The sequence below is a fragment of the Colias philodice genome, chromosome 11 (genome assembly GCF_061535455.1).
Source record: "Colias philodice isolate Cphi_HAF_F1 chromosome 11, ilColPhil1 Martin Lab GWU primary, whole genome shotgun sequence".
In the NCBI taxonomy this organism is placed as follows: domain Eukaryota; kingdom Metazoa; phylum Arthropoda; class Insecta; order Lepidoptera; family Pieridae; genus Colias; species Colias philodice.
In genome coordinates this window covers 3,447,128-3,473,515 of record NC_143096.1, presented here as the reverse complement: position 1 = coordinate 3,473,515, position 26,388 = coordinate 3,447,128, and the positions used below count along the sequence as shown (strand labels likewise).

General features: G+C 31.1%; 2 protein-coding genes across 3 annotated transcripts in view; both read right to left on the bottom strand.

The window, feature by feature from the left end:
* Positions 1–321: 321 nt before the first annotated feature.
* LOC149484439 (cytochrome P450 4C1-like) lies at positions 322–4,928 on the bottom strand. The gene is made up of 10 exons (XM_089700351.1): positions 4,731–4,928; positions 3,746–3,835; positions 3,541–3,651; positions 3,199–3,390; positions 2,627–2,823; positions 2,268–2,337; positions 1,847–2,045; positions 1,380–1,531; positions 898–1,071; positions 322–576 (listed from the first exon to the last, which is right to left on the bottom strand). Exons 1-10 carry the CDS (start codon positions 4,885–4,887, stop codon positions 410–412), a joined length of 1,509 nt encoding a protein of 502 aa, XP_089556477.1. The 5' UTR covers positions 4,888–4,928; the 3' UTR covers positions 322–409.
* A 3,162-nt stretch (positions 4,929–8,090) lies between these two features.
* The window catches only part of LOC149484438 (protein qui-1), a 95,227-nt gene continuing 76,929 nt past the window's right edge, over positions 8,091–26,388 (bottom strand). The window contains exons 24-32 of one of the 2 annotated variants that reach the window (XM_089700552.1): positions 25,576–25,770; positions 23,522–23,720; positions 20,568–20,705; positions 19,970–20,056; positions 17,793–17,937; positions 15,650–15,722; positions 14,861–14,965; positions 12,700–12,775; positions 8,091–11,572 (exon numbers count right to left, since the gene is read on the bottom strand). In XM_089700552.1, the coding sequence (XP_089556678.1) occupies positions 11,556–11,572; positions 12,700–12,775; positions 14,861–14,965; positions 15,650–15,722; positions 17,793–17,937; positions 19,970–20,056; positions 20,568–20,705; positions 23,522–23,720; positions 25,576–25,770 (1,035 nt within the window). In that variant the 3' untranslated portion in view covers positions 8,091–11,555. Of the gene's footprint in view, positions 11,573–12,561; positions 12,776–14,860; positions 14,966–15,649; positions 15,723–17,792; positions 17,938–19,969; positions 20,057–20,567; positions 20,706–23,521; positions 23,721–25,575; positions 25,771–26,388 lie in introns of those variants that run through there. The other variant, XM_089700551.1, reaches the window with a different exon arrangement.

Genomic DNA, 26,388 nt, shown 5'->3' with positions numbered 1-26,388 from the left:
TGTTATCTCGGTTAAGATGCGGATTCTTTTCTATAGAAATATTGTATTGTCAAAACGTAGACCAACTTATACACAAACTAGGTACTTTAGAAGAATGAGAATATTTTGACGATAGGTAGGTCAATTATAGATTATTTTTAGCAGATACGTACACGAGCAGCAGTACCTAACTATTTTGTTCTCTGTTACGTTTTTAACCGACTTCCAAAAAAACGAGGAGGTTATCAATTCGGCCGGTATAATTTTTTTTTTAAGCCTACGTGTTATGTAATAGAGTACCTACATAACTATAGAAAGAAGGGAAAATGAAAAGTCAGTACATAAAGTTTGTAATTATTTTAAATTTATATTAAATCACATACATTCTGACAAGCAATATACTAAAAATAATCTAAATGTTGTTGCACCATCATCGGACTTCCATAGTCAGGGGGTAGCCATCTTTATCCTTCATAACTAAATTAAATTGGTTGTTAATATTCGGTACTGGTCCCAATTCTTGTTCACCGATCACTTTGTATCGTCGTAGAACTGCTATGAGCGCCAACTTTACTGACATCATGGCGTATTGGTAACCTGGAGAAATAAAAATTGCAATTACTTCAAAAATCTTAAACCTATGTTCAAACATGTGTTGTTTCAGTTATATTTGTTTTAGAAGCGATTGCGAATGCATTGTTGTATTAAAAATATTCAATAATTAATCTAACCAGTCATTTGTAGAGGTGTCGTTCAATCTAACCCGAGATAAATAAAATATAGCTTTATGTTACTCCGTTAAGATGTAGTAGTTTTCTAATAGTGTGTAGCAGTTATCTAGTTGTTTATAGGTCGGTTTAATAGTTTTAAGTATTCAAAGAAGAATCTCTTTCTAAAATTAGTATAGAATCTCCTCACCAACGCAATTCCGTGGGCCTGAGCTAAACGCCAGGAAAGGTCCAGTCTTGTTCTCAGGGAGGAATCGATCAGGGTTGAAGCAGTCAGCGTCAGGTCCCCAAGCTTCCTTGTCGCGGCCGACTCCCCAAATCGGCATTATGACACCGGTATCAGCTGGGAGGGTTACTCCTGAAGCTGTTAAAAGAAATTCATTATTATTAGAAATACACAAAATTGTTTCATATCTTTTGCTCAAAGAAAATGACTCATCACAGTTACTCATTTAAACTTTAAGTTTTATAACGCTATTTTTTTGCTATAACATAATAGTTCTTCATTTTTTTATGTATAACCACAGACTAATAATAATATACTACGTATACAAGTATAACTGAATTCAAATTTATTTCAGAAGTGAGCATTATTTTCAAATTTTCCATAAATCTCTTGTGTGACTGTTAATATTGTAAACATTGCAGTTCAAGGTTTACTTCACTACTTACGTAATTTCGTTTCCTCAGTAGTTTGTCTCACTAATAACGGCGCTGGTGGATATAGCCTCATTGATTCTCTGACTACTCTTTCCAAATATTTAACCTCTTTTAGGTCATCCTTTCTTACACTACGACCAGTATCTCCTAACACTTCCTTTAACCTGATGATGATACATATTGGTTAAAACTATTTCATTTATTTTGTTGTATTGTTGATGATATTCGCGTGAAGCATTTGGTTTTATGTTCTTCGGTTGAATGAGTCAAAAATAAGAGCAAGTAAATAACCATAATGTGAAAAATGAATATTAAATATACCGTCACAGACATTCCATTAAACCTGCCTTCACCTATTTCAAACAAGTAAGTGTCTCGTATATTTTTATGGACATATCTTTGGATAGCTTTGAAATGGGTACTGAAGTTTTTAATAGCTAAAGTTTTACAGTTGTATCATTAAATCTTTATTCACTTACTCTTCATAAACTTTCTCTTGTACTTTGGGATATTTTGCGAGTAACGTTAATGTATTGCAAATGACAATTGATGAAGTGTCTGATCCAGCGAACAATAGCGTAAGTACTTCTTCTCTTAGTTCTACATTGTTAAGCCCAGTATTGTTTTTCGATAAAATTATCAAATGTTCTAGGAAGCATCTCACTTTTTGACCTTGACCTAAAATAAATATCATCAATCAAATTATGAGGAAAATTTTATTAAAACGTGATGCTATTTTTATATTCCAGAAGACGGAGATTTTTCATCATTCTCAGATGAACGTTTAGGACCTTTCTTAACGAGACATCTTAATTATGACTAAAAAGTAATTGACCCATAGTTTTCATTAGTTTCAATTAGTTTAGTTTTTTTCGATACACGTAACTTGAAAGAACTTACCAAAAACAGTTTCATAATTATCCAAGTTTATTTCTACATTATCGAGTTCTTTTCTCTTCTTTCTAATAATCTGTAAAAATACATTATTTCAGAAACAAACGACTAGTAAGCTACGCTAGTTCTATAGTAACACGCGCTAAATATTGTTATGATGTTTAAATAGTGTTACACGCTCGAAAAAATAAATAAATTGCAATTTTCCCACAAGCTCTACATACTTCAGATGAAGTACTCAAATTCATTCAAATGTGGCCTTAAAATATTTTTTTCCTAATTTACAGTTATAATATTTTTATTTATAAATCTTTTTATGTACCTTATACTCTATAGTTACTTAATCTATCTATATGTATACTCACATCATCAGTTAAGTCATATACAATTTTCAAAGCATCTGCGAACTGAGTGGAGCGAGGTGAAAACCTATACAGCCAGTCTGGCCACAACCAAGCCCGAAACAGCCTGTCTGTAGTCATCGTCATTAGATCCGCTGTAGCCTTCATGAAAGCGTTATTGGGATTCCGCAGATAGTTTATTCGGATGCCGAGAGCTGTCTCTGTGGAAATAGCGAAAGGTAAAGTACTATAAGATAAATGAAAAAGACGCGATGAGGATGATCCGGAAATCAAAGCGGTACCTTGTGAACTCCTGGAATAGGGTCTAAATGAATGATACTATGAATTAAAAAAAGAATATTATATATTTTAGTCGTCAACTCAATATATACGTAAACTAAACTAAGTACTGCAAAATCATAAACAGAAACGAAAAAAATGAAAAAAAAATTGACTATAGTCACGTTAGTGAATAGGTTAAAATATTTAAGCACGCTTTATAACAATAGGCAGTTTAGATAAAAATTGTAAAACTAACATGCAGGTTGAGGTGTACAATTTAAAAAGTTTGAGCTCAATTAACAAATCATATTTACCGCAAACAGAATCCAGAGTGTAGGAGCAAACAAATGGCCAAGCTAGAAACGGTCCGTTCCCAACCGCTTTTTGTTCATACAATTGATTCGCTAGCTCCTCACTCTGTTTTATGAGGATATCCATAAAACTGTTAATTATCTTTGGCGTAAATACTGTAATCAATACTTTTCTACGTCGCGTCCATATTGACACTGAAAGAAAGCGTAAAAATTAACTATAATATTTATGTTTCAAATACATATCTATATATATTAAGTCAGTAGTTTATATATTTATTTATTTTTATTATTTAAATTTAAAATATATTCTATTCACTTTAAAAAATACACTAAAATAATTACCTGGTGCAAAAATTCCGGCATTACCGATCACGTATCTTAAAAATTTCGATATGTTCGCTTTTTCTAAGCAATTTTTTAGTATATACTCCACATCGTTCACATTTGTTGCAACTGAAAATTTTAATTTTACTCTGTCATAATATTTAACATTTATAATTTTTCGCGTATTTATTTATTTATTCATATTTTTTATTTTTTAACTTACCTACATAAAGCAGTGGACCTACCCAGATTTTGGATAAGCCTCCAATCTTTTGGGTAGAATATGACACGTTCTTGATTTGATCCGTGATAGCTAAAAACAAAAATATAATTTTATGTGGTACTTAATTAAAAAAAATTATGGCGTAGCTTATAAGTGGTAAAAGTGCGTGTCGGTATCATCTAAGCAAATTATTGGTTATTTTGGTCTTCAATATTTTTAAAGAGATCAATCAATATACCTGTATAAATGAATAAGATTATCATAATTTATTGAAATTAATCAAAATTAATAAAAAACCCACGGAAAGGGCAGAATATTTATATAAATTTGAATAATATTTTCATACATTTACAATTATTAATAACCAGTTTAGACAAAAATATCTTTGATCTTGATGTGTTGTTTTTGTTATGAATATATCGTCGACCTTTAAACTTGATTGACGAAACGGACACCATAAGTTCTTTTATATTTTTGACTTACTTAATAGTTATGATTAAAATCGCCCATGGTTAATTTTTTATTTATTTCTATCGTCCAAAAACAAACGAACACAAATACCCATATTAAATGTATTATGCCTATGGGGCAAATGCATTATGTATCCTTTTCAACGATAATTTTTTTTCACAGACAAGTAGATGATCAGGGTCCTGTGTCCTGCTAGATTAGGCCTTTTTTTGGTTTGTCTCCATCGGGAAACGAACCTTGGGTTCCACGCTTTCGCTTTAACCACTGTGCCATAATAACTATCCGTGAAATACCATTATAACTATCACTCTTTAAAAATCCTTTGAAATAAAAAATGGCTATATTTAACTGATAATTAAATTAAAATTAAATATTACTTTTATCTCTTTGGTCCAGAATATAGAATAAAACGAAATCAACTAAGGCATTTCTCGTTTTATATTTCGTAAAATTAGAACAACAAAAAAATACATAAATAGAGCAACCACGAAAGGCTCTAGAAATGAGTACTCACTATCTTTAAGGTTGTACACAAAATTAAATGACTGGAAATCTGCAACATCCGCAGGCACCGCTGGTATGCGATCAGCTAGCTTGTACAGCCGGCGTCTCTTGTACCTATACAACATGTACCACAACACTACTACCGTCCCTATAAGTAATAAATTCATCTTGACTACACTACACTAAGGCTTCCTGACAAATGACATGAAAAGACGGACCACTTCGTATTTATAGGTACGAATAATTTTTCTTTAAGAACATTTTTTTGTAGCCTCAAAGTTGGTTCAACGTTTTACGTTCACATAGGGTATAAACGAACCGAGGAAATTGTTGATATTTTGTATTATTTTGGAATAAATCCATTTATAACCATCACTGTTTTGATATCTTTAAAACTCATTAAAATACTTGATGCTATATAATATGTATTATAATAATAGTCAAAATAGTTAAACAGTTTATGGTTCTTAAATGTTTTTCAATCACGACTTTATAATTTACGGGGAAAATTTAATTATACTTGTAAATATTTATGTTTTTAAAAATTACAGTAAACATATTAATTATTAAATGGTAAGTTTGGTCACGAAACAAAAAAGTCATTTTACTTAATTATATAAATAGTGATATAGAAAGGTAGTTTAATTGTTTTGAAACTATTTATAGGGGCTGTATTATGATACCGTTTTTTCCAGACAGTTTAAGCCGTCAACTCTATGAAATGTAGGTACTTACATAAAATTATGCATTAATTAATTGATTCCATCATTGCCAAAAAGGATGAGTTGAAGGTTCTCCTATAAATAACTAACTTACCATGCGATGTGAAACTCGATAAAAATGTAGAGAGCAATAATGGCGAGATTAAACCCTATACAGATAATCTCAAAACCACCACGGCTGTAAAAAAGAAATTTGTTCGCGATGATACTTTCTGTAAAGTACCTACCCAAATTATCTACAAATCATTTGGTTATCAATTTAATAACAAGAAATCAAAGAAGAAGTTTCAATCGTATTTCCCCCTTAACAAAGTTTAAATGGCATAAATAACTAATAATAAGCAAGAATCGATTTTCAATGCAGCGCTAATTATTCTTAATCGAAATCCTTTCTCCCCTATGTATCTGTTTACTGAACAACCCGGGGGTCTCGTTAATCAAGTTGATCTAACTAATGTCGTACCAATTGAATTAGTGTGCAAGGTCGTAGGAACGTAATCACCTGTTAAACAACCAGCCAACTGAAGGTCCGTTTCGAACTAATTTTGCGCCCAATTTATTTCACGTTAGGGGATCGATGTATTTAGTTCAGCCAGGTTGTAATGATAGGTACATTAAGATATACGTTAGTTTCACTTTAAATCAAAGTAGGTTAGGTTCATAAATAAAAAATGCATCACAATATTTTTGATAACTTTATTAAGTAGGTACTTAATTACATTATAGGTATTTTATGTGTCGCACCGCGCACGTGTACAGAAGGTTGACCGTACGTCAAACTGGAATTTTGATTAATTGCATATAGAAACCATTTTTAATGTAATTTATGTTAACAACATAATGATTATATTGATTGTGCAAAGTACATAAAAATATATAAAAGTCGTTTTACAGTATTGAAGACTAAATGATAAATATAGAGTTTTAAAAAGAAGTACCAAGTTAATAAAAGGCATTTAACACCTACTTGAAACTATTGCAGATGCTACAAAGGGCTTTTTAATTGACTTTCTTTTTAATTTCCATAATTTTACCGTACTTTTGTTTCCGAATAGCCAAAAAAATATCGAAAAGGCACAGTGATATATTGTTACAATTGAAGCAATGAAATATAAGGTTGTGTAAAAGTGGTTTCTTCGTATAATGTACATAATATTATGAATATCTGCAATTACTTGTTGAAAACAGAAACTGAATAAAAGTATCACCATGACTGTGATAATGCGTAGGTTTTTATCGGTATTCTTGACTTTCCTTTTTAAAATTGCCCTCAGCACCATCACGAGAAGTAAAGCGTTAGCTATTAGTAATGGCCATCTCATGATCACAAAGTATATTATTAAAAATATCACTAACTTCTTTAAATATAAAACGCATACACAGTGAAGTGAAATAACGACAATAAAGGGAAGAATCCAAACAACAAGAGCGACTTTTATTATGCTCGTACATCGTAAATTGAAGACTTTTACAAAACTGTCATACATCTGTTTAGTGAAGATAAACATCCAGATGGTCATTGTGGCTTCTGTATAAATTAAAATCATTAATTCACTATATTTCGGAAAATAAAAAGAAAACTCGCATATTTTCAGAACATCGTAACAATACCTGAGGAGCGTGTATATAAATCTCGATATCATAAACTGAATGAGCACTTGGTTCTTGTAATTCTTTCTCCATTGTGTGAACAAGTACGACGTGATTAATAGCAGCACTAGCGCGACTGTCGATAGACACATTCCCAGAGTTATAGCTACCACGCGATAAATGCTTTCGGGAGTCCAGGTATCAAACGGGACAATACCATATTCATAACATTCACAACTGCTGCACTGGTTTATCGATATATTAGGGCGCATTTTTAACAGTTTTCTTTCATATTACGCTGTATGCCAACCTTTTTTCAATTATGGTCATTTAAATTGAAAGAACCCTGCAAGGTTTACTGTTTTAATGAAACATTTCCTGCTGACGCGCAATAAAATTTGCATTTTCACTTAAGGGTTAATGCCGAAACTTCGATGAGCTTCTCTAAGCACTTTCTGGGTAGCTATGAGTAATAATTTCGAAGTTAATTCATCTGATATGTTTATCTTTAAGAGATAAGATAGCTCTTCAAAATATTATTAACAGCTTTCCGATAAGGCTGCTCATTATTATATCATTAACCTTGTTTATTATTCTTAACAATTAACACGTGAGTGCACTCAAATTGTAGTTATTGATATATGAATCATGAAAAGTAGTAAATATCTATATTTTCCCTAAGTACGTAATAAAATTGCTATAATAAATTAGTAATAAAATTGCTATAATAAAATAGACCAAACCAAGGACCAGACTATACAAAACAGTTGAAGAAGTATAAGCTACCAAAAAGTTTAGGCGTAAGTATCTACTTGATACTCCATAGTTAAATTACTGTCAATTAATCATAGATACGATATTAGATGTTTTATTAATATTGGTAGTCTGATCAAATGAGGTCCTTCCTTAGAGGAAGTTTTTGAACAGCTTCTCTTTATGTAGAAATATGTATAAGGTACAAATGTGCAGCGTCATAGCCACGATACAATACTTAAAAAAATATTGCAAAACATTTGTAATCACTGATCAATTTACTAATGTTCAATGTTCATACTATATCGTAACTTTTTACACATACCTACATAAATCTCTATGTTATCATTTATCAGCTTACATAGGTGAAAAAATAAAACAGCATATAGGAAACAGAGAATTTATTTTCAGGTATAACATCACGACAGGTCGAAAATAAAATTCGTTCGAATGATAGGAAAATTCAATTATTTATAAAATTTCATACAAATAGTCAACAAGGATACACAGTTTCCCTATAAAGAGCACACAAAGAGTAACAACAATATTTTCGTTGGAATAATAATAGCGTTATCTAAGAAAAAAGTAAATAACATGTCTCTTACTTCTAAATAATGATAAACTTAGGTTACATTTGGTTTATTAAATAAATATATTACACATGTATTAAATTAACAGAAAACACAGAATCTTTACGCTAATTGCTTGAAAAAAAAACTAAAATTTCCATAATCCACTCGGATTTATCTCTCTAAAATATTTCGATGTAGCAGTTGTTCTTGGGATCTTTGCTTGAATGTCAAAGATGTTTTCTACACGATGTGAAGTTCTTAAAATATTGTTCTTACAAATGAATTCTCTTTTAGGTGTCAGTTTAGAAAGTTGAAGCAAAAAACAATAAGTCATAGATATGTAATTTAATAAAATCATTATTTTCCGAAGAGAATGCAGCTCTAATGCTATAGACTACGAGATGTGCAACTACTTATAAAATATTATTGCGTATTCTAACAATAGGTAACCACTAATACAAATTGAAACTACTAAAAGAATTTTCGCAAAGTTTTGTTTGATATCGATGTATTAACAAATACAAAAAAATATTTCACAACTTTGTTGAGATCCATTTAAAGTATAAAATGATAATATGTTAATAACAATGTATCCTAAAGTTGAAATCAATATACCTACAGGGTGTCCCACCGTCGCGTCGGTATTCTAAGCTCAATGGAGGTTATAGTTTTGCATACGCTGAGTACGTAAAATATACTTATAAAATTCCAGATGCATTTTTTTTCCAAATAGATGAATTCTTAAAATTTGTGTACACCCCTGTGTGTACACTGTACATGTTCACGTTCGCGGAGCACACAGTGTTTGCAAACCACGGCGAACCTAAGTGGATACCCGGCTTAATAAGCAACCCGCCCAACTTTGCCACCCGCACGTGAGCTATGTTTTCATAGACAGAATGCTCACATTAGAGAAGTGATATATGCCGGCTGCGTGAAACTAGAGAACAAAACATGAATTTTAAGGAAAAATTTAGAAAAAATTTTTGGCGTTATTTTGTTGTTTAAGTATTTTTTACGTGATCAGTGTGTATGCAAGACGTCAACAAGTCTCTTCGCGCTTAGTATACCGATAGTGGGACACCCTGTATATGTAACAAACAAACACATTAAATTTTCAAAAAGTCGATGTAACTAGACTAGAGTCAACCCATATCAAACAAATATTTAATAAAAACTTTTATACAGAAATAGAAGATATTATTAATTATTAATAAAATATAAATTCAATATAATGTATGGAATATTACACAAAAGTTAAAACTTCCTCGTCAACAGTTACTCGCTTTCCAAACAAGTTTGAATACATTAAAAATTAAATCAATATGGAATTCATGTGATTTCATCATTAACACAATAATAATTATAATAAAAAATATACCTAATTAAAACTTTACAACGTTATTTATAGTAACGTAAAAAGAAGATTTGTTCTATGTAAGATAAAGTACTTACAACGAAAAAAATTACTCAAGATTGTTTCTAAGGCCGCGTTTCCATCTGCAAGAAAACTTCCGCAAGAAATGTCCGACAGTCTGACAGCAGCTTGCAAGTCTACTTGCAGGTGGTAACGCGGTCTTGGACTTGCAAGCTGCTGTCAAACAGGCTGTCGGACATTTCTTGCGGAAGTTTTCTTGCAGATGGAAACGCGGCCTTAGAACATGTTATGATAGTTCTCTTCAATTTTTTAAATATTTAAAAACTTGAAATAAAGAGGGAATTAAATGATATGAATCTTAGGACTTTAATAAACTGAAAAACTTTATGGGGATTTATGTTTATAATTAATAGCTACGTGTTTTGTAAAAAGTAATAACTTTGAGTAACGTATACGGTATAACTGAATTTAAAAAAAATTGGTTTTTATTTATAAAATGGAAATAAATTTATTCTTTTCGGGTGATAATTCGTCTTAACTAAAAAAAATGCGTCATAGAAAACAAACTAAGAAATAATTATTGTAATTATTTATCATAAGCTTGCTGTTAACACTCCAATCAACAAATGTTGTTGATCTAGCACTTCCAACAACATTTGTTCCTCTAAATCATTTCGACTTTCACAACAAATGGTTATATTTAGTCAAATCCAATCTAGGTTATGAATTAATGTCCCCAGGTTTTCAAGCAACCCTTGAGGGAAACGAGAAAAACAATTGCCAGTCTAACAAGTTTAATTTTTATTAATGATTTGTTTATGCCCATAATTATTATGTTTATAAATCCAAATTTATTGTTTATCTGTAAAAACATCCAAATATGTTAACACAAACTTTGTTTTTCTAGTTTTATGTAATGTTTTATGTGAAGACGTTTAATTCCTACAACACGTGTAAAAGGTAAGTACATAGAATAAGTACACTAGACCATCACTAGAGTATAAGTTATTTTACTTATGTTAGGGTAACTTGCTTTGATACTTACTTAGAAGTCTTAACAAGGGATCACAGTTTGGAAAACTAGTTCGATATAAGAAGGGTTAACTAACGTAGCGCTAATTATTTAATTTTTATTTTAAATTAAAAGTTAAAGCGAAATGCTTGAAATGCAATATCTACGGGATAGTCACACATACAGTAAAGTAATCATCTATTGAAACATCCCTTACATTATTGGTATATATCGGTGTTTTTAAGAATAAATTAAATAAAAATAACAATAAATACACTTTGAATATAGCACATTACGATTATTCTAAGTTTTATAGTAGATAACATCAACATTCATACTCTAAATAGTTAAAACAAGTTTCTGTAACTTCGTTTTAATGCTTTCATTTGCATTCAATAATAGAAGAAATAATTAAAACAGCACAGAATTAAAATAATGTATTTGATCATTTAGAAACACGTAAAAATGAAGTTAAAGAAACTTGTTCAATAGAAGCTAGAACTATAAGATCACATTGCAGAGGCTTAGGAGGTTAAGAATTACTTAAGGTACCTACGCTATGTTTATTCAACAAACTACAATAAGATACATTTAGCCCGTAAGCTCTGAGATAAGTGCGATTAAAAACAATTGAAAATATACCTCAGTAATTATCAACGTATTTTCAAATAATACTAAAGTTGTACTATAAAAGTAAATAACGATTAAAATTCGTTTATCTAATCAAAATATATTAAATACGTTGAGACCAGCTCAAAAAATAAGCTAATGAGGTTCCAAATAAATTAATTTCTTTTCGTATGTTGTTTTACTCCACCATATGTTCTGTAATAGAAGAGTTGGAATTATAATTTGTACATAAATCAAAGCAATAGTTAGATGGATTGAGCTTGTTAATTAACCTTTATAGAGGGAGATACTTGGAATTCCCTTTTCACAGAAGCCTTGGAAATAGTACAAGTGCGAAGCGACGCAATAATATATTTTCATGTAATATTTTATAAGTACCTACACCAGGACAGAAGCTGCTTTGTACCTACTATTTATTTTTGAGAATTTATAAAATCTTCTAGTACAGAAGTTATTTTTAGAAGTCATTGTGTAGTGAAGTAGCACTAGAAGTGTCAATACGAAATTAATACTGAAAGACCTTTACTAATTATTTCGTAAGATTTGTAAACAACTTAGTAACTAGGTATGAATTAAATTTATCCCTCATTAAGTTAATTTCCAATGTTAAGCCTAGTATTAATAATTTTAATATTTTTTCTTAAATTTTTGTCAAATAATAATATTGGGGATAAAAATTATTGATTTCTCGATCTCAGCTCTATTATAGATTTTTCACATTGTCTGAATGAATATTAGAAAGAAAAATATACCACAAGCTACATATTTTTTTGTATGATTGAAATGAGAAAATTCACCACATTTATAAGTACATAAATCGATTTTAATTGCCGTAAACGATAAAGACCTTCTCGTTTTGTGTGGGAGTGGCGTGGGACTCATATCTAAGTACCTACGTCTCATTACGGAACATTTTATTGACATCTTTTTGTGCTAAATTTAACATAATTATAGCATCGGTTTATATTCGATGGTAAAGAATTTGCCTTTCAGTGTAGCGTAACCACGTTAAGAGCTGACAAACTAAAATTCTATATTATGTTAAGAATTTAAATTTAACGGATTTCAAATGCGATTTATTCATTATATCAAATACCCATATTGCAAATTCTTCATAGCGAGCTTAGATATTTTTATTTTGCTCTTAATTTTAATTATTTTGCTTTAACTTCAACGTGACTTCATTCAGACAAAACCTCAATACTTTCACCAACAAAATAAAAATACCTTTAGGTACCCACACTTACAAAAATTCACATTAACACCAACAAAAAATACACCAACATTTACCCAAAAAAATACATTTACACGTATAACCTTACCTTGCTCTTCAACAGGAGTGTGCTCTTCATCAGACGAGTCGAGTCGCTCGATCAGAGAGCTCTGTTTGGATAGCGACTAGAAAAGGAACGATATTATAATATTATGTTATTACACGAGTCTATAAAAATAATAATTAATAAATAAAAAACACGCTTAAATTCATGAAATTATTGTATTGCACAAAGTTTGAGTTACATCTTTTTTAATTGACATAATATTTGATTCAAACTTGTACAACTCTGTACAACTTATCGGAAGCAATAATTTGACAATATATTCAAGGGGCTTTTTAGTTTTTTTTAACTATATTTATTAATATGTATAGATACGGTAAGCTAATTCAATAGTGTTCGAATAAATCATGTTACATATCATTTGAGTAGGTACTTTTTAATAGCTCAAATATTTAGGTAATATGCAAAAAGACAGCTGCTATGAACAATTTTAAATAAGCAGATGTTAGAAAGCTTATATATCAACACTAAAAAAATACCGGCTAAATTGAAAACCTCCTCCTTTTTTTGAAGTTTATGTATATATTCAAAAACACACACTAACATAACAGTTTCCCAATATGATAGTGGTTTTACATTAAATTGGTTACATTGAAATTATAAATATTTAACATACAAACTAAAGACATTATTACTTTTTAAAGCATATTACAAATAAAGTTACTCGCGTTAATTCATCCCAAGTGCAACAAAATATATCCATTTTGACGGGTTAATAATATAACTTATTAGAATAAGTATAGATATTAGTTTGCTTGCGTCACAAGAATCTTATTATTTAAAAATATTCATTAGTGAGCTCACTATAGACATACTATTTTATCCTGTTATCTATTATTTGACGATTATTTGAGAATATAAAAAAAAATATTTAGAAATCAGCGACTATATTATTCAAATTGCGTCAGTCGTTTATAGATAATAATATTTATTGTAAATAAATTTTCTGAATATTAACAAAAATTTGATCACCGTAAATCCAATATTAATTTTATTATTATATTGTATTTTAGTTTAATAAATACAATTGAAACAATAGTAGTTTATTGGCTATTTTATGAGATCTAGGGTACACGCGTTTCTTTTCATGAAATAAAACTTTAAGTGCACATAAAATGAATAATTTTAAAAATCACCATGTCTGACAAAGAGCCGTAGTTTTATAAATATCTATAGAAATTAATTAATCGCAATTTTAATGGCTCAATATTTAACGGCAATGTCTGTGAATTTGAAATTAACTTTTTGACACATTTTTAATTAACGTAATTTCAGTAGGTTTCGAAGCGGTAAGTCTACAAGGATCTAATAGGAAATTAAACTACAAAAAAAAAACAATACCTAGAAATCAATAATATCCCAATTATTATAAATATATACCCAAGTTTATTTCTAAGAAGCCGATGTCTTAAGTATGTTCATAGTTATGGAATAATGGAATAATAAAAGCGAAAATAAGCAAATATTACGTGTTGGAAAAAATAGTTTAGGATGTGTGAAAATAATATCGATAAGCAAATTTTATTTTGCATATAATTAGCGTTTGTTTGAATCATGTGTATGTTCAATGACGGAAAATTTCTGAAAGAGCTTTTTTTTTCTTGAATTTAAGCAATTTATTTACCTAATTATTTTTATGTTTGCTAAATCTATATGTAATAATAAGTGCAGTTTACAAATATTTGAACATTTTGAAGGATAAAAAAATTTAACGAAAGGAAAGGAAAAATACAGGTTCAATGGGAAAAAAATAAAATTTATCGTTCGTCGAAAATCCACATCCCATATAGGCATAATATGGAAATTTGTATAATATGAAATTTCAATGCGAAAAAACTTCAATATTTTCAATTATAGCTCATAGAAAACAGTCCATTTTGCCGTTTTCACCCACTAAGGGCCCTAGAATATTGTATTATATGTATTTTCGTAGTTAAGAATTTAATTCTGTGTAAACTGTGTAAATAGATGTAAGCTGGAAGAGACTATTCTCCACAACACAGGGTATCCTAGTGTGGAGATTAGTGCATTGTACTACCTACAAAATGTTTAAGTAACAATAAAGATTTTTGTATTTTGTTTTTGTAGCTAGGTACTAAATAGAGGCAATAGAACTCATCTAAATTAGATTAAAGTATATAATTACCTTGTTGGATCGTCGTCGAGGCGGCGAGATCTTGTTCCAAAGCGCTTCGAGCTGGTCGAAGTGCTGCGACTGAGCGAGTGCCGCTTGTTCAGGGCCTAAGCTCACCTGTTTTGTTTATAATAAATACTTATTTATATTTTTGGAGATAAATACATATATAATATTACTAGCGAACCCGGCGAACTCCGATTCGCCACTTTATGTTTAAATACCAAACGAAATGTTACATAAGGCGCGCTGTATGTGAAAAATGATTTTCCCGGTTTTCCCGCTTTTCTGTTGAAATGTTTCCTGAATATTCTTTGCTACAAACCTGAGATGCCAGAGACATTTCCAAGGAATGTAAATCCGTGGAAATCGGTTCGTGCGTTCTGGAGTTATAGCGTCAGGAAGGAAAACCCGACAAACAAACATAATATTATATTTTTATTATATACTTAATATTATGTTTGTTGTAATCTTGTGTAAACATTTGTTATTGTAACATTTGCATATAAATAATTTTCTTGTATTAAACGTCTTTTATATAGTACTAAATATGGATTTGTAGTTTTTGCGTCAACATTTCTTTTGTATCTCGGTGAATCAATGTTGTTACACAAATAAGCATCTTTGAATTTGAATTCTATTATATGAAAACTACATCCAGCAGCATATTTAAGCATGCTTTAAATTTCAATAATTACTTTCAATATGTTTGAACATAACAACCCGTGAAAATTGAAAAATCTTTAAGACATGTATAATCATCATTAATTCAATTTACAGCAGCATTCACAATAAACATACCTGCGATCCAAGATCCTTCGCCTTCGCTTCCTGTATTTTAGATATTTCCTCCATCGAAGCTGATACGGAGAATCTATAAACAAAATTTCTTCTAGAATCCTACTCAAACTCAAACATTTATTTATTCAATAAGACTTCTTCTAGAAGCACTTTTGAATCGTCTTTACATTTTTTAAATTTACCACCGATTTGGAACGCAGTATCTATGGAGAAGAACCGGGAAGAAACTCCATAGTTGCTCTTTTAAAATCACGTCTATATACAATATAATTTTACATTACATGTTTCTTACATCTAACTACATAATATATATCTTAATATGCCAAAGAGCTGTCCTGTGGTTTACTACTAATTACTACTAGGTACTAATATTATAAATGCGAAAGTTTGTGAGGATGGATGTGTATGTGTATGTTTGTTACTCTTTCACGCAAATACTACTGAACCGATTGCAATGAAATTTAGCACACATATAGAGAGTAACTTGGATTAACACATAAGGTTTTATCCTGGAAATCCCACGAGAACGGGAACTACGCGGGTTTTTCTTTGAAAACGCGGGCGAAGCCGCGGACGGAAAGCTAGTGTTCTATAACTATCACAGAACCTACAAACTAAATAGCTTATAGAATGTTCAATAGTTTTCCAAACAACATCAAACTATTCCTGAAATAGCCTGCGTAATTGATCCACGAAAGTTGTAGTGCCAATGACCGACTACTTAATGAAAGGTCAACGAAAATAGCTTGGTTTAACTTAAGCATTTGATGTTAATTAACGGGACGTGTAATGGGTAATTTAATTTTTATAAAACGAATTTATATTGAAAATATTGAAAAATTCAATATTTAAGATATTTTTTGTATTATCATTCAAGAAAACATTCAATTTAAAGCCGTGCTTACAAGTCCACGTAGCGTTTCATTTCAAAATACATAACTAGGTATTTGCTTAATATTACCTATCTTATATTCGATTCATATTATGTTTCAAATGTGTACGCAATATGCTAATAAATAATATTTTATATCTATACATAGGTTTAAAATGTCTGGGCAAAAATTAATGCAAAAAATTAACAATCTGTTCCCAAAAGAGAACTTTTTAGCCGACCACTCTCATCTCACGTGAGTGATTTTAAATAAATTAAACGAATTTCTCTCGGATACCTCGTATATTAGAAGCCTTCCATCTACTAATTTTGTTATCAAATGGAAAATATGATATATGAGACATTTCATTAGCTTGTTTGAATTTTAAAAATCCTAATTACAGAATGGAAAGTGTGGAATAGCGGCTCATCCCCATTTAGGCATAGAATTCATTTATTTATAATACATATCTGTCAATTAAACCAATATTTTAACATATACCTTTAGAGAGATCAGGATGATCTCTCTAAAGATTAACCGTTTATCAGGGCTAGTCTGCAATTAACCCGGGATGAAAACGAAAAATAAAATGAAGCCGATCAATTCCTACCAAGAATTAAGTTTTCCGCTAGTGCAACTTTTTAGTCGATCCTAATCACTTTAATTTTAGAGACTCTTCTATCTATTACAAAAATTAATAAAACAAATTTATCTCAATTCGATATATTTAATCACTTTAATTTTAGAGATATTCTATCAAATACAAAAAAAAAAAATATTATATTCTCTTTAAAAATATATTCGTATAAATTTGTTTCTATATCCACGATCAGTAAGACTGTATTTCCCTGTCCCGTATTCCCTATATCTCCGTATCCTGCAATCTCATCCTACACAATTTCCTTTACGCTGTAGGTATTATACATGTTGCGGATGCTAATGCGAAGTGTTTATCGTTTATTACCGGACTTTTTACAATTTATTTCTAAGTAATTTTAGTATAATAAATTCGTGTTATTTGTTCGTGATTCGGGACTAAATTGTGCTCATAATTTTTTGAATAAGCCTATAGTAACAGTTTGTTGGACGACATTTTTTAATTCAATTAAAGATGAGATTATTGCTGGACAAATAAGAGAAGATGGCAGACTTGGGATGCCTAAATACATTGGCATCTTCTAAAATCTAAATATTTCAGTCACTTTATCCATTAGTTGATTATTTTGTATATGTTATATGATATAATGAAACTATAATAATAAGTATCTCACCTCCGTTTGAGTCGTTCATCAACTTGCGCCATCATAGCAGCCGATGTCAAGTGCGCGTATTTCTTCTGCCAAGTGTAAGTGTCCAGAGATACTTCTTTCTTTAGCAATCTTCGCATTGGCCGCTTCGGAGCTAGCGGACGAAGTTCTGTTGAAAGGATATATTGAAATTATTATATTCTAATCTATTATATTTAACATTTTAATAGATAATATTTTCAACAAAATATAGAAAAAGATTATAAAAATATGGAGAAATGTATAACTGATATAAATAACAAAAGAAAATGTTTATAAACTCTCTTTAAAATTTGTTTTCATAAATATAATGAGGGTATTTGAAATACTAAGCATTTTCATGGCATTGTTTACATTTCCCTGGATGGTTTATTTACAATAGCTCTCAAACGCTCGACATATCAAAACAAACAAGTATTTCATATAGAAACAAATAACAAAACATTAAATAAATCCCCTTCATTAATACTGAAAAGCCTTAAACAATGGCTTGTTTTCCAAAAACGTACTGCATCGAAACCGCTCAAACATTTTGTGGTATAGAACAATTTACGCGGTCTCGCATACAAGACCACATTAACCCGCCTGCTATAACTATGGGACTCATTTGGCTTGACGACAATAAGCCGGTAATTGGAACAATACATTTTCACGTCATTAATCGATTTACTGTTGACATTTGCTTTTTCGCTTACCGTAAAATAAATATTTCTTTTAACTTCTTCTTTTATCAGAACTTTGTAACAAAAGTTTATTATATTCGTTTTTACTCCATTGGGATTTGTGTACCTAATGCATTATGGTCCAGTATCATGATAAGTAAAGATACAAAGAAGAATATTCCTGAGGGAATCATATTTTCCGATTCAGATCTATTGTTTTAGGAGACAATGCATCGATCGTGTTTCTATCAATTGAAAGTGATCAGACATGCGGATATAAAAGTATGGATTCCTTTTATAAATGTTATAAAAAGGATATTTCTGAGAAACAAACGTAATTTTATGAATATAAATTGGAAAAAGGTGAACGTAGACGTTAGGTTCATATTGCTTTATTTACTAAATATAGATCACATGTGCTTTCTCGAAGAGTTTATTAAAAATTGTGTCATGATTTTCAATCTAACAGCATTTTGTCGGGTTTCGTTAAAATATTACTAGGTATATTTCTCGCTAAAAGCATTCTGAGAAAATCAATAAGCGTTTAAAATGAACTTAAAATATATAATCAAATTCTATTGAATAGATGGAATCTGAAGACGGAGCAAATTGCACTCACGGAACTTTCTAATGAAGCGCAGTGGAATATTGATGTTGAATTTGCTGCCACTTTATAAAGTAACTTCCATATGGGTCTCGCTCGAATTATGTTATAAGATCGGAAAATTGGACTTGATAAATGTAGGTACTGTGATATGTATAAAGAAATCCTTGCAAAAATGTTAACCAAATTCTTCAGAAACGACTAGGAGGGGGACTTGATCGATCGACGACTGTTTTATGATTTTTATGTAGACCCTATATGGTACAACCCTGTGACTTACCTATAGGTCGTAAACTATTTTTTATATCCCTAACGCAATTAATTATTTGGCGCAACAAAATTTGTCAGCTAATATCCTTTATTTTAAATTTATTCGATTATACATAACCGAATAAATACAAAAATAAAAATGTTATTTTCTGTTTTATAGTTAGAGCGGAATATAGCGTGTGCGAAAATTCCGGTTAACCTTTCCAATCATCGTGTATGACATGCGATGGAATCGAGTTAATACGATTTTCATTCGAACCCCGACGATATTGGATCTATAGCGTATAAAAACTGCATTTTATTTGGTATTCCATTTAAATTAAAGGCTTGTAAATTGGCACTATTGTTGTGTCTAAGATAATAAAGTTATGTACCTAAATCATTTATTATTAGAAATATGGAAATTACTAGTCGCATTTTCCGACCCCTGTTGTAACAGGCTCAAAACAAAAAATAAATAATATAGCCATTTTCCTGCAGGAATAATGTAGCATCCCTTTTCTAGTGTTTGCGAAACATACAAACAATAATATAATAGTTTACAATAATATAATACCTATAATATCATTTTTGGTATAAAATAAAGAATTTTTCATTCATTCAAACAAACATCAATAAGTACATACCATCAACGTCCTTAGTGGGCGCAGCGTAAGTCGGTATCTTGACGTATGTGGCCGGCGTGTTGTGCAAACAGATTATCGGCAGACAACCTGTTGGTTATTATTGTTCAATAGCTTTGGAAATTTGTAGATTTATTAGTATATGGATAAATGAGAAATTTTATATATCTTCGAAAAATAAAGGTCTGATGAAAATATTAAGATTTTTGAGCTCATTAAGTAACTGATTGTAAGGCAAAAGTGATTGTGTAAACAAATTGATTTTAGTATTTTTTCTGAAATTTCTTAATGCCGCTTGTACCGGATTAACTTCCATGTTAAAGTTTGAGTTTGAGTTAATCCGAGACACCTATGCCTCGGTTAAGATAATTATTATGTATAAGCTAAATTTTAAGTGCATATTGTTCTGTTCTTTAATGATAAACTAAAAATTTAAAACAGTTCACTTCTTGAGTTAATTCGAATGAGAGCACTTTTTGAGTTTATTCGCAACAAACTTAAAAAAAAATTCCTCTCTTCAACATTACTTCCGACAAAATATATTAACATCCATCAAATCAATACATCTAATTAAACAACCCCATGAATTACCCAATCTCACCTCGATCCAACAAATGCACCACAATTCTCGAACAGTCGCTGGTGATCTGCAGGTCGAGGAGCGGCACGTGCAGCGCGAGTGACGTCAGCGCGAGCCCGCGCTTCGTCTCCCATATTATAAGCGTTTTGTCTTCCGCGCCTGTTAATACAATTAATGCATACTAATATTATAAATGCGAAAGTAACTCTGTCTGTCTGTCTGTTACTCAATCACGCCTTAACTACTGAACCAATTTGCATGAAATTTGGTATAGAGATATTCTGATACCCGAGAAAGGACATAGGCTACTTTTTACCCCGGAAGTAGGATAGGTTTTATCCCGGAAATCCCACGGGAACGGGAACTATGCGGGTTTTTCTTTGACTGCGCGGGTGAAGCTGCGGGTGGAAAGCTAGTTAAAAATATGTAATAACCTAAATAATTCAGAACGTTTATACTTGGAATATTGGTTTGACAAAAGAAATATTTATCACGATGATGAAAGGTAGGTAAGTAGACAGAAGTAGCATCGTATGACGTCAAAATTGATTTATTATTAAGTTACATCGAAATATATTATATTAAAATAAAATAATAAATTCATCAAAATACTTAAACAACCTATTCAATGTATACAGTTTGTGCAATGCGGTTTACCCCAAAACACAATTTTCATCCCTAAAACGTATCCAATGCTTCACCAAGAGCGAAACAGACAGACAGACTTTCGCATTATAATAGTATTATACAATATAGCTATGCTTTAATACTAATAATTACTTGAAGTAACATTATGATCCACTTGCTTCCTACAATATGGCTATTAGTCTTTATATCAACCACTAACTTACATCGAAATGTAATTATTACACTAGACAATGTAGTAATTACGCTTAGCTCAGTCGGGATATGCTTTATAGCCCTTTATAGTCTATCCCATAACCACAAGATGGGTAGAGATGCTTGAATAATTGACCCGTTTACTGCTTTGCTATGCAATGTTACCCAGAGCGTAATATGTGAATTAGTTCTCACTTCTGAGTATTTCCATTTCACACTAATGTTTACAGTTGTAAGTCGTAAGCAACGTACTGTATATTAATCGAAATGAGAGTGCTAGAATATTCTAGAAAATTTAAGATTACTTTATTTATGGATTCGGTATAATTGATCGAATTGAACCCAGATTGATTTCCAACATTAACTTTTTCTAAAATTTATTTCTCAATAATGAGTGTTCTTATGATAAGAAATACTATAGAAATGTTTGACGCACAAAAAATATTATAGTTATGTAAATATGTGATCATGAATTTATGGAAATATATACATAGAGCACAAAACCAAATGTGCACAAACAAAAAATATTGCGCTTGCTACTGAACTTCAATTAGTAGATCATGAATTTCATTTGACTTGTAAATACGATCCTCATAATAATTAATAAGCATTTAAATTAGAATTTTAACAACTATAGGCACGATTATTGACTTGGTAAATAAATATTTTGTTCATCGCGACAGTGGAATATTATTATTATTCATAATGGTCTAAGATCCGAATATAGGTCGACCTGTACCGGCGCGGCGTGATAATAGAATGAGACCAATTTTACAGAGACCAGTTTTACCAATTTTGAGCACAACAGATTTCTATCAGTTGGTGTATGAAATATAAATAATTGGATATACGTTTCATGAAAATAAAATCTTATACAAATATCTCTGTACTCTGTAGTCATGATAATAGGTATCTATAAAAGGAAAAGGAGATGAAGGAATTGTAAGTTATGGTCTATAGAGGCTTATTATATTTTACTACAAATAACTGCTATTGCACATTCTTATAATAATCCTACAACATTATCAAGGATTCTCAAGGGAATTAAATTAACCCTTGATGTAAGGGTCTTAAGTGCTTCTCCGACGTTGAATAGACTGCGAGAAAATTAAATAAATGAGTCCGAGATTCACTGCGAATAAATATTTCCGTCTAGATTTTATCAAAAGAAACTTCCACCTTCTAAACTTAAATATGAATCGTTTAGATATACTTATTAGATATACGATAAAATTTTGTCCGGAATTTGGTAAAAATATATGGGAATTTTTAATATGAACAGGAAAGAAAACATTATTTATCGACGTAGATTTATTGCATATGAGTGGCGTGACAGGGGTATAATAATTTATAACCCCTACTGCTTTATTGCGTATTTACAAGAAATGATTCGTTAAGGAGGGGCCATAAAACTAACGTGAGACTACTTATGAACTATGACCGAAGTATAACCTATACGTATACATTTCATAAAAATGTAGCATTAATATGACTCAAAACCAAAATAGTTAAAAAAGATGTGTAAACTTCATATTTAAAATATAATCTTCATGTTCCAATTCATAACTAAAACGTTCTTACTTTTGTTTCTATATTTTTTTACTTAAAAGAGGCGAAGAAAACGTTTTAACTATTACAGTTCGCAAGAGTTTTAAGAAATAAAAGTTATGAAAGATTTATCGTCTCGTTAACTCAAATTCAGTTCTGTCGCGATATTTTTATTCATTTTTTCTAAAGTTTGAATCGGATTTTTTTGCTTGTTTCGATTTTGAGAGTGGTTGCTAACTAAATTTAATTCAAAATGCTTATACTACACAAATTGGTAGATTAAGCTTGAACATTTTTTAGAATATATCTTAAGAGCTAATTCAGGTAAGTAATAGGATACTTGACGGATGGTGATAATCCCAATAATGTACCTCCAAAAATATATTTATAAAGCTATAACTTAGAATAATTGAATTAGATCTATGCACTTTTAAACCAAAACGATCTTTCGAAATGGGACAAAAGATTTTTTTTAATTATCCTACATTCTACCTACACACAAAATAAAAATTCCTGCATTCAGCCCTAAAAAAATATCTATACGTAACACAACCGCACTTACAACATAAAAGCAAAAATAAACTCACCAGAAACTGCAATAGTTCCATCTCCAGTGACCTTAACACAGGTCACTTTGCCCAAATGTCCTGATAGGAGATGCACATCAGAGCCAGTGTTGATGTCCCAAACAATGAGGTTGCAGTCCCACGAACCAGAGACTACTTGGGTCTTGTTTGTTATTGAGACGGCTACGCAAGTCACTATGTCTGAGTGGCCGACTAACACCTAAAATGATATTAATACTTAAGTTTTCAGAAGTGGGATAATAATATGTAAGGCTGGCCTTACACTACCCAAAGGCATGTCTGAACAGAAACTCTTATTTCAAGGTATAATTGCCGGTAGTGCCTCACACATAATTATCAAATCCGGTGTGTGTGTTCCGTGTTATCACATAAGGAAATGTATAGAAAGATAATCCGAATTCATAATCTAAGTCCGACTTCACACAGCCGGAATGTTTCTCAATTCAGAATCTCAAGGTTGTTAGATTTGTTGAAAGAATTAATGTATTTCAAACTTTTCATAAAAGGACTAAAAAACTTAGCCCACAAAAACAGATTTCATGCAAAACAATAAGAATAAATTTTAAACGCTATTTTTGAAGAATATGAGAATTCTGAATAGAATTTGTTACGTTTAATTTCAGTTATGACTTGAAATCATTTGAATAGTAAAATAAGAAGACAAGAGTAAAGAGGGTAAGTCGTAGATTGCAGGAAAAATGTGAGTGCTTTTCTAGCAAGACAGTCTTAACTAAAATGAATAATTGAACGGAACATATAAATATTTAGTACGTGTCCAACTTGGGAAATATACTCTGATTTCTAGTAATCTGGATTCATTCGACCAGTTGAAAAGGATTGAGATATCTCCATTTTTCTTGAACAATTCTCGAGGGAGTGCAGTTTATGATCGAAGCAGTGAATTGTCTTTTATAGCACATTAAGGAGTTAAAGTCACTGATGTGTTTTCAAGATTTTTGATGGATTTCCTCCCGTACTGTAGATCTTGGTCAAGAATACAGTATTATAATAAAGTAATAAAAGCAATGACGATACCTGAAAAAAAAAACACTCATTTTGTTTGATCGATTTGGTTGAATAAATATTCTTCTGGAAATTGATATTAACAAAGGTGACACCGTACTAACTGAACTTTTGTATGAACTTTCTTTTTTCCCATTTTAATCACACCTTTATGAAGTGGTGTGATTTGGCAAAAATTTGTTGGGGCTCATATTTTTCCAGTTGCCATAATAAATACTTGAAAATTATTTATTATTCAATTTCAGTTCGTCTTCACAAAATTTACTATACTAACCAACACTACTTTTAATAAATCCTTGGCTTCTCTATCTATTAATACTTTATCAAAGAAGCTTCTATAAATTTCACCTTTGTAATCCTATTAATTAATTTTCACGCTGTTCATTGTCGTTGTTCGAACCATTTATGCGGAGGTCTTTACTTAATTAAATTAAATGTATAATGTATTTAATAAATATACAGATTACCCATTTTAACTTATATTCACAACAACATTATTACTTTGTTAAGAATTTAAGACATGATATTCGACATGTATCGTTATTACATTCTACTTTTCTGTAAAAGCTCCATTCTAATCAAACTGTCAGTCTGCTTAAGCTATAATAATTTGACTTTTAAACACATACTCCTCTTTGAGAATATTTATAAATATCATTTATACAAGCAAAGCTGTCTATCAATATCTTATCAAACGACTCAAAGTTAAGAAAACAAACGAAAAGAAAACCGGCTGTCTCCCTCCGCGAGCGCCCAGACTTTCTCAACACATCAAACTCAAACTCAAACATTCATTTATTCAATTAGACTCCTATTTAGTAGCACTTTCGAATCGTCATTACATAAGTATTTTTAACATTTACCACCGATTCGGAAAGCAGTATCTATGGAGAAGAATCGGCAAGAAACTCCATAGTTGCTCTTTTAAAATCATGTCAATATTACATAATATGTAACTTATATCTAACTAAGTACATAATACATATATCATAATTACCTTTAGAACCCACACTCACTAGCCACAAACTCACCTGTGACAACTTGCACCCGTCCAGTTTCCACACCTTCAGCGACATGTCCATAGAGCCCGTGACCACGTGCTGCGAGTCAGCAGTGAGCGCGACACACGTGACGCGCTCCGCGTGCGACACCCCGCGCCGCTCCTCCCCGCTGTCGCCCTCCGCGAGCGCCCAGATACGGACTGAGTTCTCGCCTTCGGATAGCACCTGGATACAAATTATACTGTCTATATGTTACAGTTATGTTTTTGACGTGACAACGTCTTATAATTCGATAGAGCCGGCTGCACGCACGAAAAAACATGACTCATGCGGCGTTACCTCGCTCTGAGGCGTTCCCTATGTGGCTTGAAGTGCAAGCGAGAGCGCGGAACGAGCGACAAAGAAGCACAATCGGACGTTGTCACGTTCAACTATCGTCAGTAAACTGACTTTACAGACAACCAATTTTTTAGTTATAAAGATTGCTGTTGATTGAACCACTCGAAAAATTATTTCACAAGCAGGAAGGTAAGCAGGAACTTATCTATACATTTTTGGTTTAAGTTGAGTATGTCCAGGATGATAGAGAGCCAGTAAACTGTTTAGTCTAAATATTATTCGTAACAAAGTCCCGCACTACAACTATATAAAGTGCAAGAGCGTAATTTCTACATCTAAATTGAATAACATCAAGAATACGATATCATTAGATTTAATAGTACTCTAGGATGCTATTGAACATAACGTAAGTACCCTCTAAGAGCATCTTTGCTAGAGAAAACTTTATTGGTATCCAATGTATTGATGGAACTTGCAAAAGAAATCTACTTATTGTTCTCAGAA

Coding starts and splice junctions, on each gene's coding strand:
- LOC149484439 (XM_089700351.1), bottom strand. CDS start 4,887: ATGAATTTATTACTTATAGGGACGGTAGTAGTGTTGTGGTACATGTTG. Junction 2,046..2,267: donor TAATTATGAAACTGTTTTTG/GTAAGTTCTTTC, acceptor TATTTATTTTAG/GTCAAGGTCAAAAAGTGAGA. Junction 1,532..1,846: donor CAAGAGAAAGTTTATGAAGA/GTAAGTGAATAA, acceptor TATCATCATCAG/GTTAAAGGAAGTGTTAGGAG.